Source organism: Aythya fuligula, chromosome Z, assembly GCF_009819795.1.
Source record: "Aythya fuligula isolate bAytFul2 chromosome Z, bAytFul2.pri, whole genome shotgun sequence".
In the NCBI taxonomy this organism is placed as follows: Eukaryota; Metazoa; Chordata; class Aves; order Anseriformes; family Anatidae; genus Aythya; species Aythya fuligula.
The window spans coordinates 78587738-78604319 of NC_045593.1; the positions used below are offsets into that span (position 1 = coordinate 78587738).

At 38.0% G+C, this 16582-nt stretch overlaps 1 protein-coding gene across 1 annotated transcript in view; it reads left to right on the forward strand.

Annotated features, from left to right (window-relative positions):
• Positions 1-16582, forward strand: part of VCAN (versican) — a 111748-nt gene that overhangs the window by 75132 nt on the left and 20034 nt on the right. Inside the window, exons 8-10 of the mRNA XM_032205361.1 lie at positions 201-5714; positions 7496-7609; positions 9866-9979. Coding sequence (XP_032061252.1) covers positions 201-5714; positions 7496-7609; positions 9866-9979 — 5742 coding nt within the window. The remainder of the gene's footprint in view (positions 1-200; positions 5715-7495; positions 7610-9865; positions 9980-16582) is intronic.

Consider the following 16582-nt stretch of genomic DNA (forward strand, 5'->3'; position numbering starts at 1 on the left):
AATACACAGGACCTTCAACTAGAAATTAAAACACTGGGAGAGCATTTAACTTATTGTTAATGGAAGAATATACTGAATTTGCTATGTTTCTTTTTGAATATTTTTTTTCTCCTATAGATTGGTTATACTTCATGTGTCTACTATAATGCACAACCATCACTGTTACTTAGGGATTATGAAAAGCTCTTTTTTTCTTGCAGATCATCCGGTGAATGAACTTTTGGATCTGTTCAGTCGCCACATGCTTCCTCATGCAATAGATGAACCCCACATTGATGCAGAATCAACTCAGACTGAACCCTGTACTTCAGACTCTGTGCAGGATTCATCTGAATATATAATATTGGATCCTTTCTTTCCAAACTTTATAGAATTTGAAGAGGAGGAAGACTGTGAAAATACTACTGATGTTACAACCCCTCCAGCTTTGCAGTTCATCAATGGAAAGCAACAGGTGACAAGTGCACCTAAAAGCACAAAAGCTGAGGAAGCGAGAAGTGACCAAATTGAAAGTGTTGCACATTCCAAAAATGTAACCTTTTCACAAATCAATGAAACAAACACCTTCATAATACCTGAAACTGAAGCTTCTGGTACAATGCAACCAAGCAAAGCTGGGGAAGTAATAGGGGCGTTTGAAGTTACACAACCGACAGCAGATGTTGCAATGTTAGAACCAGTGTATAGTGGTGAGTCTGAAACTGCCACAACAGACAAATCAGTAGAGATTACTTCTGTATATGAGCAGTCACCACAAAAAAATAAGGAGAGTGTAACATGGCACGGAACTGAGGAGAGCTCTACTAAAACTGTAAAAAACTTGCTTTTGATTACTAGCGAATCTTCTGGCGATGGCTCCACTGAATCTGATTTGTCTAGTTCTGCATTCACAGAAATTGTGGCAATGTCAAGACAGGAAGATGATGAGAAAGTTTCTGGTACAACTTCTGTTCCCAATGCATTTACCATGGAAAGTTCTGCTGTAACTGCTGGTCTTGATGTTGGTTTTGATACTGCTACTGTCAGCACAGCTTTGAAAGGCTTTATTCCAGAAGAGGGAACTTCTGCTCCAGGAAATTATTATAAATCAACTATTAAACTTGATGCAAATTACCCTTTTGAAAGCCTTCTGGAAGAAACAAGTCAGACAGCAAAGCCTGAGTTAAGCGCATCTTCGTTTATAGTTCTAGAAGGTTCTGGGGATGTAGAAGAGGATGCTGCTATAACTTCAGCCATGACAACAGAAATGGCAATAACAGAAACACTTCCAATGCAAGACATTTCTTTAGGTTCTGGCACCGTAGTGCCCACAGAAATTTCTGTAACCATTTCAGGACTCACCTCTGCTTTGCCTGGAGGAACAAGCAATCTTTATTCTACTTTTGATCAAAGTTCTGAAGCAACTGTTCCCACCAATTCTCTGTCTAAGCTTATTACAGAACAAGTAGTTGGCAACTCAGTTCCAACTGAAAATAAAATTGAGGTAGAAAAAGAAATACAGACTGCAGTTTATTCAAGTCAGGAAAATTCAGCCACTATAGCAGAGGGAAAATCAGAATTGAATGAACTTGGAAGCACTACTGATGAAGTCAGAACTGCAAGTCAGGAACCCATCCCACTCAGAGAAACAGTACCAGTAACAGGTACCATGCATTCTGAAATCAAAAAGGTTACCAGTGTTCCTTTCTTGAGAGAGAAGAAGCTTTTTATCAATGAAGGATCAGCTGAAGAACCAGCAGACTTTTTATCAGGGAGTCCCACAAGAGAAGTGGTAAGTACTGGCTCCCCATTTACTGATGCAGGTTCTGGAGACATAGATATTATCATTGAGTCTGCTACTTTGAGTTCAGTTCCATCAAGGTCTGTCACTGAAATGCAAACAGAAAAGCATGAAGGAAAAATTTACATCACAGATGTTTCATTGGAGAATGCAACAGCAGAATATGAAGAACACGTGGGAACAGGTGAATCAGCAAGATCAATTTCAAGTACTGGGTCAGATGGCTTGACAATGGAGTCTGGAGTAGAAAGTCAGATGCCTCAGACTGTGTTTAGTACAGGAAATCCAGGAGAACTAACAGAGGAAGTAGAACCAAGAGCTCCTTCTGAAATAAAATCTAGTCATGCTTCTGGAGAAGATAAAACACTTCATGTTGCACCAGGAGTTAAAGCAAAGGATTTAGAAACAGCTGAAGTCACATCATCACCAGAATCAGTGGTTAATAACAGCCCTCTTGACATCATGGTGACACACAGTACTGGAAATATAAAAGCAATAGTTGAATCTACAGAAAGCAGAAATGGAAAAGATAGTTCTTCAACTGGCTCTTTGGGCAAAATTCTCCTGATTGAGCCTGGCTCTGGAGAAGAATTCAGAGGTGACAGCAGCACTACAGAACTGATGTCTAATGGACCTAATGAAAAAGTAATTGGAGATCATATCCCATTTATTGATCAGGGTTCTGGAGAAGCAGAAACTTTCACTGAATCATTTACAAAAACAGCAGTTTCACCCACAAGGAAACAAGAATCACAAGAGGAATATGGCAGAAGTGTTGTCAGCACGTCATCTGTGGATCATGCCTTCACTACTGAACCTAATGAGCCAGTCATGAGTGCTGAACATGAAGTAACTACGATGGGAACTGTAACTGACATAAAAATGGAAGAGAAAACAGTTGATGAACTGACAGTGAGAGCTTTTACTACGAAGTTTCCTTTGTCAGAAGATACTCGTTCAAAGGAAGATAAACTATGGGAAGTTTCCCCCAAAGTGATAGAATCTTCTGCAGAAACAACTGAAGATCCATTCTTCAGAAGTACGCAGGTTAACCATGAACATCTGGAGTTTTTAAATGTTCCCACTGTCAGACCATACTCAGAAGAAAAGAAAGTAGAAACTGAGTCTGGTGAAAAAATATTTTTCCTATTTAATAATGACAGAGTAACTGAGTCTGTAACAATTGAAAGGAAATATGTAAGCTCTCCAATTACAGTTACAGAGGAAAAAGAGGAGTTGGTGCAAAGTATTTTTCCTACAGAAGATACTGCCATATCACTCCTGACAACTAAAGAACAAAAACTACCAAATAATGATCTCATTGGTGATGCATTATTTTCAGGACAAGGATCAGGAGATGAGTTTACTGTTATTCCTTCTGTAGTGCCATTGGCTGTCAAAGAAATCACAAGTACTGCAAGTCCTCTGCCTTTTCATCCTGCAAATGTAGGACCCAACCTTTCAACTGACAAGACACAAGACTTTGAAAGAGGAAGCGCTGAAAGGTATGCTGAAGTTAATGAAGGAATTACAAGTTCTGCAGAAGAGCTGCTGTCAGGAACTGCAGACTCGATGATCACCAGTTCCCCAGCTTTAGCTGAAGACAGTTTCAAGAACTTCAGCTCTGAAGGCAAGGAGATGACACATTATTTTGTTGTTACTGAAGAACCTCACAATAAGGAAATGAACCATAGGAGGGGAGAAAATGAAACAGACAGGCCAACAGCTACTTCTAAAGTTGTGTCTCGTGAGGAAACTTCACATTTGCTGACTGAAGATGTCATAACTCCCGTTTCTGTAATACTGAGTGGAACTCCTAATCTTGAAACAGAAGAATCACTTGCAACCTCAGCAACAAAAATGCCAAGCAGATTATTACCTGAAAGCTCTGGAGAGGGATCTGGCTGGGTTGGTGTTTCAGATTCATTTCCCCATGTCACATTTACTCATTTGTCGATACCTCCTCGGACAAAAGTCGAACTAACTGCTTCACCTAGTGTTCCTGGAGAAGTTTATTCTGAAGTTATGACAACAGAGGCACCGACAGATGGATCACAGACTGTGATTACAGGATTAGTATCCCTTTTTATGGAAGAAGAAGAGATTGTGGCAAATCAAACTGCTGCTGAACCGAAGACAATTACATCAGAAGAACTAACAAGTGATACTGGCATATATGAGAAAATTATTCCAATGGTTGATGATAAAAGAAATGTTATATTGAATGTTTCTGTTTATGGTGATATTACACTAATTGAAGAACGACTTGAAATCCCATCAGAAGAAACAACTATTATAGACATGGACCACTCCAAATCAATGCCAGAAGATATTATAAGTGTGCAGACAATGCCCAATCCTGCCATACAGTCAACATATGGCAGTGATGATAGCATGAAAGCTGACATGGATAAATATGATTCAACACCTAATTTTTCTGTAATCAAAGAAAATTCACTTGGAACTGGTGATAGTCATTCTTTGACTACTTCCACCCAGCTAAGTAGTGAATCAGTAACATCTGGGCACAGACCAAAATTGGATGACAAGGATTTAGGTTCAGGGAATACTGTGAAGTTTGCAACAGAAACTCTCACCACTACTGGCCTTTATGAGATGAGAATTTTCCTTCCAACAGTACCCTCATTGGTAAGCCCTCATGTGCCTCATGAGTCTAAAGAATCTGAATTTGAGACTAAACATGTTCTGATGACAAGCACAACAGAAGACACATATGAGCTGAATACTTCAGCAAACAACCGAGTCATAGCAGATCAGAGTGAAACAATGTCTGTTTCTGGTTTTTCTGGAATGGGCCAAGAAGAACTGGATGATAAGAAGCCTGAGGTTCCTTCCCTTACACCAGATTTAACTATAGAGACTGAAAAGGCTTTGAAAACTGGCACGCTTGATGTAAGTATTGTCACCACACAGAGTCCTTCCCAACACACAACTGTGTCATCTAGCAGCAATGATGAAAAGCATCCTACAGTATATATACAAACAAAATCAGCATTGGCAGAGTATGAAGAAACGGATTCAGTGAGCCTTTATTCTGAACCTCAAACTAAATCCTCAGTAACTGTTCAGTTAGTTAATGGAGTGTCTGAGTATCCTGAGATGATCGTTCCAAGTACATCATCGTCAAAGGGCACCGAGTCTGGTCACTCATCAGAAGGAACTTTCAAAGAGCTTAGTTCTGTTATTGCAGCAACTTATAAACCACCCACTACAGACCTTCTAGATACAACAGAGGCTTCTCTGCTAGAGTTTTCTCCTAAGCCTGAATCAGAAAGTCCAACTACTGAAAGTACTCCTCACTTTAATAAACTCATAACAGACAGGTCAGAGGAGACAGATTCTTCTGTAACTGATCTGGTTGCTGAGGAAGAAACTACTGTTTCTGGAGATTCTTCATCAATACATACCTTCCCTACTGCTTTTCTGAATTTTGGAGAAAGAGCAAGCACAGATGTTCCAAATGTTAGCACCATAAAAGTTGAATCCTCTTCAGAGAAAGCAAAGAACCCTAGTCAAGAAAGTGACAGGAGTACAGAGAGGGAGATCCCATGGCTTCTTTCCACACCTGTTTCAGATTCACCTAACAGTCTAGAAGGTGGGTTATTCAAACCTGAACAGGAAGCAGTTACAATGCTAACTTTGTCTTCACAACCTTTGGATAGAAGCATAGAACCACAATCAGCTTTGCTTGGTCGAGAGGAGATCACAACAATGTCTTCTAACATTGCAACAAACAATACAGCCCCTGGAAAAAATCCTTATCCAAATAAGCAATCAACAATAAGTTCTGAGGAGCTAAACACTCTTGAACTTGTAACTTCATCATTTTCCCTTCCGGAAGTCACTAATGGATCAGATTTCCTGATTGGCACGAGTGTGGGTTCGGTTGAAGGCACAGCAGTGCAAATACCAGGTAACTTCTACATACGATCACTGTCATATTTGTTTGTTTTGATACATGTAAATGTATGTCTTAACTCTGATAAAGGGTATGACAAGCATCGTGTGAAATACAACAAAACTCATGATCCTCAAGCTTTGAAATCGGCATGATTGTAAACCCTACTGTGACAAAATGAAGGATGGGGGGACTGAAACTCATGCTTAGTGTTTTTTTTTTCTGAGTGTTTGCATCGTGGAGCTCTGTATCAGATTTGAGGTGACCAGCAAGTTCTAAAAGACAGGAAGGTAACACTCATTGTGGTAAAGAGTTCAGATGTAATAACTTATTTTTTCCAGTTTTCAGTGGAGATAGATATAATTATTTTATCTGATAGCTATTCTCTGTTGGCATGACAATAGTACTTACGCAGCTGCTAAACAGTTAGAATCGTTTTATAACATATTACATAGCAGGAAAATAAGCAGTCTGTAGGAAGACAAACATGCAATAAACATGGTTAGGTACTTAATACAGCCCTTCATTTTGGACTTGGAGTGAGGCAGTCCTAAAACAAGAACCATGTTTTGTGGAGATGAGATATTCTGAAAACCTCCAAAGCAAGATCCTGTCCACTTACACTCCTGGATTCATGTCGGCAGGATTTTCTCCTAGAGGCTTTCAACTGAACCTACTTCCTTCCAATGACTTGATGGGGTACTTGGTACTTTAAGAAGACTAGTTCTTTAATTTCTAGATTAAAAGGGTAAAATAGATCTTATCTTTTATTTCATAAAGAATAGCCAAAGTATTTTAGGAAAATGTAACCAAAAATATAAACTTTTCTCATGTCTCTGGGTCAACTTAGGTTACAAAAGTCTCTTACCCATTTTGTAAGTTTTTAGAGCTAGGACTTTCTTCATGTGTCCCAGAGGGACTATCTTCATGATTTTCCTCTAACTGTGAGAAGTGGATACCTAGAAATGGTTATGTAGTGAATTTTTGTTTATGCGAATGATTGCTCTTAGGGATTAAATCAATTACAAATACCCAGGTATGTAAACTCAGTTGAAATAAACATCACTAGAAGGCATCAAAGCTCTGCAAGAAAAAGCTATTCAAATGATAACTCCCATAAAAAATGAGGATTTCACTGCAGGTAAGTTTTATCTTAATGTTTAATTCAGTTACGTATGTATTCGGTACCTTTATTTGTATTCTTGAAATGTATTTTAAGGAAAGACAAGTGAGAAATGTGCATCTGTGAAAACATCCTTTCAAAGAAATAAGAATTTGTAGGCTGAATATAATAGACTGAATATAATGAAATGAAATGTCAGCAGACAGACAGTATTTTAAAGAGATGCATGTTCTGTGTACCCAATCATTCCACATAAACTAACCCTGTTCAAAAAAAAGCAGAAGCATTTTCCATTCATTTTGCTTATGTTTAACTGATTTCAGCTATAATTAATTGTCATGTCATGCAAACTAAATCCTCAGTATAATATTGTGACTGCCAAATATAATACAAATTGCTATAAAAATGTAGTAATTCTGAAAATTATTTATGCTGGTTCATAGTAAGTGCCATGTTATTTTAAAAGTTGGAAATAGTGATGCCTCAAAATAAGCTTTACTGTTTTACAAAACTATCTTATTCCTAATATTCTATTTTGCTATTATAGTTTCTGTAACAACAGTAAACCCTGAAACATCAATGCAGAAATGAAGACAGATTTCTTTTTCCAAAAATTTAAAAAGATATCAGCTCATTGAGGCTACAGAGTAAACTTTATTTTTCTACTTAACAGGACAAGATCCATGCAAAAGCAATCCCTGCCTTAATAGTGGTACCTGCTACCCACGTGGTTCATTTTACATCTGTACATGTTTGCCAGGTTTCAATGGCGAGCAGTGTGAATTAGGTAAGGTGATGCCGTCTAAATACTGGATTATCTACAGATTAATTGAAGTATAAAATTTCCATACACAAGATTTGCAAATTTTTTTTTTTTTTTTGAGGTTGAAGAAGACAGACATTTTAATAAATTCTACAGTAAAGCCTTACTTATGGACTGAAGAATGTCTATTAACCATTTTTCTTTCTGTCCATAAACTGTACAAACAGGTGCACATACAAATATAAGAGAAGTATTTAAATTAACTGCATGTCCTAGACAAGTTAACACTAAATTCATAAATATATCAAACAAGAATACATCTACATTATTATTTGGGATAATTCCTTAAAATCTTTCTGTAATTATTTGTAAGGGTGTTAAAATAGCCTAGTCCCAAACATAGCAAGGAAGCTGAACACTGAATGCCTGCTGATATTTTTTCAAGAAAATTGCAAATATGACCATAGTCAGATACATCTTCAGTACAAATTAGTATTTTGGTAACTCTTCCAGCTGAGGACCTCCTCATCCTGCCTAAGACATTTGGCATTCCCTGCTATGAATGTTGGTTTCAAGAGATTGACCAGTACAGTTCAGGGTGACCAGCTTTTCTTTCCAAACAAACAAGTCAATGTATGATGAAACTGGCTGTTTGGCTATTTTGTGTAAAACTGTTTTAGTCTTTTTTTTTTTTTAATTTTCATTTTAATTCCCTGATCAATTTTAGGGGGTTGCCTATTACACAGTCACTTGCTGAATTTGAAAGAAAAAAATAGATGCAGTATTGCTTAAATGAGTTCCACTCATCAGTGCATCTAGGGAGGAAAAATTCAATCCACCCAAAGGTTGATATTAGTATAGGATAATCATCAGGACTACCGTGGTTTTATTTGTCTTCTACAAGAAAGGATTATTATGGTTAAAAAAACAATTAGCTAGTGTTTTTCTCTGCTTACTTAGGGCTTATTGATAAATCCAGTATTTCTCTAGTGGGTTGTTAGAGATAGATGTCACATTTTAAATGTTTCATCTTAGATCTTCTTTGACAAGAAATGTGCCATCCACTATTTACAATCCAGAGATCAGAGAGAATAATTTTCTTTCTTCCTTCAGATCATAAAAGAATAATCTGGCAACTTCTTACCCTGTAGAAGTTTTACCATTTTATTAGTAATTTGGAATGGGACTCTCCACTGCCAGTTACCATTTAAAAATATGTTTGGTGGTGCTTGAGAAAGTAAACCTCAGCATTTCTATACATGTATTTCAGAATATTCTACATATGAAATACAAAAAGTCAAGGAGAGCTATCCAAATGATTACAGCAAATAAAATACCTAATGCAGTGATCATTCCTAGGATTTCACAACTATTGGTTTGTAGATACATATTTAATTCTTCTTTTAATTTTTTGATAGCCAATGACTAACAACAGCTTGGCTTTGATTAAGGTGTTTGCGAAATCTTCATTAGAAACACAGTTTGTTCTTATAAAAGGACATACTTGTTTATAGCCTGTGCAAATACATCCACATAGTATTTATAGTAAATGGACTGGTCATCCAATTGAAAACAAGAAGCCAGATGAGTAGGGGAGAGAGAAGTCATTTGTTTAATATGGAGCCATTGACTCAGGAGTAACCTGTGCATGGCTGTGAATGTTGCTATCTGACCGCGTGTTCAGTGAAATTATCTTTATGATGGTTTACCCTTGTTTTGCTAAGATTAGATAAGGAAGAAATGAGACAAAGAAGAAATTACAAAATAATAAGAATCTAGGACACCCAGCTTTGAAGTCTGAAATTAACAGTCTTTCTGATGATATGAAATTTCTAACACGAAATATTTGAAGATATTTGAGTCTCCAGTATTTGATGAGATTTTTTCATGCCATGATCACACATTCACGTCAAATTCTCTACTAATAAGATAAAATACTGCATACTGCACAGCAAGACTTCTTTCTCAGTTGCACAATGTGGGGCTGAAGATCTGGATTTTAGAAATTAACTCAGGAGTCAGAGTGCAGGATATAAAATTGTGGATCATTAAAGTCACATATCCTGAGGAGAACACTGCTTGATTTTGGGTGAAGAGAAAGGAAAGTTGTGCAGAGCGAAATTAGCTATCATACAAATAAAACTGCTGTCTTGGATCTTTTGCAATACTTCATTCTTCTGGATTGAACTGGTCCTAGTAATGATTATGAGCAAGGCTGAAGAACATTTCCGTTCTGGGAGGTGGGTGCATTATAAAAACACTTTTATCTTTATCTTGTAGATATTGATGAATGCCAGTCTAACCCATGCCGCAATGGAGCCACATGTATAGATGGCCTCAACACCTTTACTTGCCTCTGTCTGCCAAGCTATATAGGTGCTCTTTGTGAGCAAGGTAAGGTGTACTTTAAAATCCAGGGTGACCTAGGTCACAGACATGTAGTCATGAAAATACGATTAACTCTTTCAGGTCTAACTTGAGTAAAAGAACCTGAATTCATGCTTATGTACATTTATTTTGTTAGACCATGAAGTTTATCCTTTCTTCCTTTCCCCTCTTGTTCTTTTGCATCGTTACATCACAGAGTTACTCTTCATCATGAGCAGCGGGGTGTACCTGTTTTGTTTTGTCTTTTTGTGGTTTTGATTACTTGTTTGTTTTTCCAATCAGTGAAGGAACCTAAAAACTTCTTTTTGAGAGAAGAATCATACCACCAGCCAGCTAAGACTCTTCCAACTTTATATACCTATCTGCTTTCATTTCAGTACTCTTCTGGAGTAGCTAAACAAAGCCTCCTCTAGAAGAGGGGGGATTGAAGAAACTCTTAAAAACTGTGGCAAGTAGCTAGTGACGAGAAGACATTACAATTTTTAGTCTCAATAAAATTTGAGTATGGTAGACTTCAATGATTTGTGGCTCAGGAGTTTTTGTTTAAGGTTGCATCTGCACCATCTTTGCAGTTGAATGAGAGCAAACACTAGCCACATGCTAAACTGACCAAAACTCATACTATTGCCGTACTGAATATTAACAGATATATCAGGCAGTCTCCGTGTCAGAGTAACTACAGCCATACAGCTTTCAGGTGGCACCAAGGCAAACAAAGCCTGTTCATATTGCCTTGCAGACTACTATGAAGACACATAACTAGGTCCTTTCATCACTAGTGATACTTATGGGATAATGAGTGGAAAGAGTTACTGTTGGACTGAGCATCTCTCTTTAAAAAATCTATACAGTGCGAAAGACACATCAGAACACATCTCTTCCAACAGGTGTCACTGGAAAGTAGAAATAGTCTACTGAATATGCCAGATTATATGTCCTTTCACAGGGCACCATAACCTTGACATCATCATCCCACACTATTCTAGGTTGCTTTGCTCTGTTTTAGGGCAAGTAGGTGCAGGATCACAATTACAGGGATGTTTTAAAAGATCTTCTAAACCAGGCAATTGAAACTAGATTAAACATCCAGGTTCCTGTAACTGTTATTTGCAGTGTCTGCAAGAAATCCTGCTGTATTTAATAGAAATATTTACTCTGCAAGATGCTTACTTAATATGTGCTTGTAGGAGGGGGGAAAGGGTAGCAAAATCTGTTCTGTCACTAAAATTAATGAAGGCGTTTCCATGGAAAAAAAAAAAAGAAAGGGTACTTTAAAGCGTACTTTCTAAAGCTTATAAAAATATCCTTCTTTCTCTTTTTCTTCAGCTGAGTGGTTTCATTTACAGGTGAATGAACTGGACCTTTGGATTTGTTTAATGAATACTGCCTATTTTCAGGTTTGTTTTTCACCTTTAATGAGTGAAAGGCAGTTTGAAAACTCTTCCAGCTCAACCTATAGAGGTTTGTTTGTTAGAGTAGAACCCTCTCAAAGCTGACTGGCTCCAGCATTTTTCACTGTTTAATTTTTTCAGTAGTTTGCCCAGCCTTGTGATTTGAAAGGAGTTTCTGAATCTGCTCTCCAAAATTACAAGTTGACAGTGTTTTCACAACAAAAGAAATAAATGTTCTCACTCCCCTCCTCCTCCCTGTCATTTCAGCAAATCCGTAGCAGTGAGTGGCTCTGAGTACTGTGGTAGCTTTAAGCTGCTTTTTATGACCAACCTGAGAGTGCATTTTAGGTGGTTAATGGGAACATTTCCTAGTTTGTCAATCAGAACCAGAGCCCTGTTCACTCAGCTTTGGAATTTAAATTTCCTCCACTTAAAGTCCTGCAGTGGTTTGGGACTTGGTAAAACTGTTAGTGCCAAATTTCCACTCCACCAGACAAAATAAAATTGTGTTGGCAACTCAGACACAGTTGTCTCGCAAGCAGGCTTTATTTCAAGGCACCAGTCCTGACCTCACTAGATTTAAAGACCAGCCAGAACGACAGAACGTGTACCTCAGTGCCACAGGAAAGGTGGAGTTGAGCACACCAAGATTATATTTCATTACCTTCTCTCTCTTTTTTTTTTTTTTTTCCCTCCAGTATATACTATTTATTTTAGAGAGCCTCAGAAAAAAAAAAAAAAAAAAAAAAAAGAAAAAAAGTTGAAGGGCTTTTTTAGACATGTTGCTGAGTTTTCAAAATATTATGGAAGTGAATGGAAGCAGTGAATGCATGTTGCCACTGAAAATGAAACTCAGAACATAGCAGACAATTTCACTACACTCCAGTCTCAAGACACTGGTGTGGAAAAAAAAAAAAAAAAAAGTAGAGTTCAGAATTTTACCAAAATGTCCCCGTGAGACTTTTATAGAATAAGAGATCTTTGGCTGACATCTAGCATAGTATTAGAGTTAAGAGGAGATGTGACATGGGGACAGTGTGGCTGCATGTCAGGAAGCTCCAACAGGTGGTGGGAGACAAGAAGCCTTCAGGGTGATCTAACCTAGGGTGAAGTAAATCAATTCTGAGAATCACTGAGCTGTAATTGGCTCCCTGACAGACATTTTTCTTGCCAGGTGGAAGCAGTTCAGCAGACAATCTGAGCCCGGGAACTTCTTCCTAAAGAGAGCTAAAGTTGTCTAATGTTAGAATTAGAGCAACCAAGGGTGTTTCCTTTCTAAACTAGATTGGTAGGTGAGCAAGCCAGCATTGCTTCTGATTCAGACTAGATCAAAGGGGAGCAGAGGACCTCTGTTAGAAAATATCCTCTTTTGCCCATCACGTGTATCTTTTCAAAGCACAGATGCTTGCCACTTAGTGACATTTGCATGTCACTTCTTATATGCTGAAATACCCAGAAAAGGTTTTTGGAAAGGTGACTGCAGGCCTTGGTATGAGTCTTATCCCAGGAGATCCAGTGGTCATTTCATTGGCATGCCTCTGTGGAAAGCCCTTTGGAGAGCTTTCAGCATCCCATTGAGTGAGGTCAGAGCTGGGTAGATGAGCACATCTTTCTGTCTTCATTTTCCTTCCATGGCTGGTTGGCCCTTTTCTTTCCCCCCTACCTCCTCCCCCACCCCCCCACCCCCCCCGGTCCCCTCCCCTTGCTATCCTAACAGTTGTCTACCTGCTTTCAAGGAGTGGTGTTTGCCTTTTAAACTCAAAGTCTAGCTTTCTCCACTGCAGGATCCCTACAGACACACCTCACCAAGCCAGCTTACCAAATGCAGCTGCATGCGTGGTCCTGTGTGCTAAGCTGGTACACGTTTGTTAATAGACATGCCTCCCTGGCATAACATAGATGGCTGCTCTGACTTCCAGGTTCTGAAAACAAAACTTTTTTTTTCTTTTTGTCATGCGAAACCTATTTTATTTTATTATTTTATTTTATTTTATTTTATTTTATTTTATTTTATTTTATTTTATTTTATTTTATTTTATTTTATTTTATTTTATTTTTATATCCCAAGTTCTTTGTTTAAATGCTTGTGATGGCTTCTATCTCATTTGATTCACTTTGTTCCCAGAGCTTGGTAGCTTGGAATGGAAGTGTTTGAGAAGGGCTAAGTGCAAGGATGCTTTCTGAAAACAGATGGTCTCTAGCTGATGTCTTTCAGCTGAGGAAGGACTGTTTTGAATATTTACCAGAGATTTGGTTCCTCCTCAAGATGTGTGGGCTAATGGGCCTCAGGCGTTTGTTCATTACCTGAAGACAGACAGTCACAGATAAAATCCACAGCTGAGCAGGACTCTCCTTACGTTCTAGCACCTCTTTTTCTGTCTTTGTTTGCTTTAAGCCTCGTATGAAATGTATTTAAAGACAAGGGCCCTACTGTCAGCAGCATATTGCAGCTGTTGAAAAAGCAATACCTGCTTATGTATTAAATCTAAAGTGAATTTTTTTTCTTCTTTTTTTTGAATGCAGTCTAGAGTTGTTACACATACACAATTGCAGTTATAAAGAACAGAAGTTGTGTAAGTCAACTCCTTGCACACATCACTGAAAAAGCCTGTAAGTTGTAATAAATCTTAAAACTTAGTCAGACAATATAAATATGGCACGTAGTGTTTTCAGTCTTTCTGTCACATTCTGGAATAAGGTTACAGAAAGCTGTGACTACCTCCCAGGATAAGTCTACAGTGAACATGGAGTATTGTATTCCGTAAGTCCTCACACCTACTCTGTTCTCACAGGTGATTCAGTCAGAAAGTTTACAGCCACCTGCAATTAGATTTTACTGGTTCAAGAAAGGCATTAAAAGGCATTAAAAACCTATATCCATATGGAGCACTTACCTTTACCTTTGTGTCTCTCTTTCATTTGTATTAATGCATTAAGATATGTATGCATTAATACATGTGTGTGTCTGTATATATATGTGTGTGTATAAAAGTATATGCATGTATATATGTCCTTGCGCACACACAAAGTCAGGGTAAATCAGCATTTCTTTCAGTTCTCTGCAACAGAGTTGAATCAGTCCCCACATTTTTATTTGCCTGGTTCACATTTGTTGTCCTCTGGCCTCATGATTCTCCCTTTCTTACTTTTCCACTCTTCCTTTGACTCTTTCCTTTCAAAAAAATAAATTCTCCCTTCCTCTTTTAAAAATCCTATTTATTTTACAGACTTCAGCCCTGTCTTCTTCTCTTTGGTAGTTTTGGTCTACAAACAAGTGCTGAAGAAGTTATTTAATGTTTTCCTCTTGGAAAAAAAAAAAAAAGAAAAAAAAAGTCCGTGTTGTTTTGGATAGGAGGGAAGAGTTGTATGTGCACCATGGGTGCGTGCATATCAACTCTGAGTACATATGTTGCAGTTTTGCATCCTCTGCCTTATGAGGAAGAATTCTGGTGCTGACAGTTCATACTCGGGCCATTACATCTCATTCTTTGGACCCAGTCATTGGGCTTTGCTATTTTCAAGCTGCTTTGCTTCCCATTCAGCCCTTCATCAGACCTTCTTTCAAATCCTGGAGCCCCTCCCTGCAGAGGCAGGCAAAGCTAACTTAGCATAGCCTGGATCTGCTCTCCAGCTATGATGTTCTCAGCATGCAATACTGCTTGTTATTATCTGACTTCTTTCCTGTGGGACAAGGTGGTCCCTGAACAAGATGAATAATAAAAACTTAAGTGCCTTTTCAGAGGACACATCACTGTTAGTCAGCATCGTGTGGTTAAACAAATGTTCAAGGGAGCCAAAGGCAGACTAAACTTTAAAATGGCCTAGGTCCCAGAGATTAAAGCTGTATCAGCAGCCTGCACCTCGTACAGAATGCAAAGAGGGAAAACATCAAAAACTAACAAGCTGCTAGTATAAATTAAAGTCATTTTTTTCATAGCTGGGATTACTCAAAGCACAAGCAGTTTTCTGCAGCTTAACTTGTTGAAAATAGAAGAGAGACGACCAGTGTAAACTCATTATGCCATCATATTCAGTACATTTATGTCTGTACTGACAACTTTTAAAAAAGGATTTTGATACTAGACTCCTAAGACAATAACTGCTGTGTTATTAATGTTGCCAGGAGCTGACAGAGAAATTCTGGTAAGCCTCTGAAGTGATATGTTTGCACATATCTATTCATATATATGTGAAGTCTATTTTTTTATCTTAGGAGATTTAAAAAAGCAACCAGACTTCCAAAAAAATTGACACTTCCATGCTTCAGGATATGTGAATGGCATCTCTCTGCTCTGAGTTAAGAATCAGCCTTGTGTTATGAATTATTTATTTTCCAGAACTGCCTCTCAGCTGGTAGCTGCTCTGACCTGAAAAATATCATAGTTAAGGAATTTGCAGTCATATGTCATTGGCATATTCTACGTTTGGCATTTCCCTTTACTAACGTAAAGAGAGCCTCTTAGGCCAGAGCATCTTATTAACTATTAGATATATTTATTTGTTGAAAATACATGATCTAATTCACACCCAGAAAGTACATATACTTCTGGAAAGGCAAGATGGTTCCTTTGAGACAAAGTTTTGTTTTGGCATTGACACAAAATCTTGTGGGAAGTGGCAAATTCTTGTTTGTAGGGGGAAAAAAAAAAAAAAAAAAAAAAAAGCCAAGCTTTTGTTTCTGTTCTTTAGGACCCTGCAACAGAGGCCCGTCAGGGTCTCAGCATGTGCTGAGATTGCTGGAACCAGCTGTAGTCAGAACATGCCACAACCTTGTGCTGAAGTGTCCTTTATGGTGCCATTTCATACACAGTAAATCAAAACAGTCTGAGTTTTCTGTAGTTTTTGTTTGTTTGTTTGTTTGTTTGTTTGTTTGTTTTTCCCATTCCTCCCCAAAACTCTCATTTCTTAATGACAGGTTCTTGTCATTGAGCACAGCTCAGGCACACTCAGGCATCATATTCGTTATTGTCCATCTTACTAACACTGATTTTTGCCTATGATTCATTTCTACAGTGCTGGTGCAGAAAGAGACTTGGGATGAGAACCTTGCTTCTTGCCATCTATTCTCTTTGCAGCTGCCTAACCTTGATGAAATAATTAACGTCAAATCCACAGATTGTTACTCTTCCAAGGCTCACATTTATATCTCTATATCTTTTTAGTTGAAAAGAAATACTGGCTGATACGAACTTCTGTCTATTATGTATTCTTATCAGCA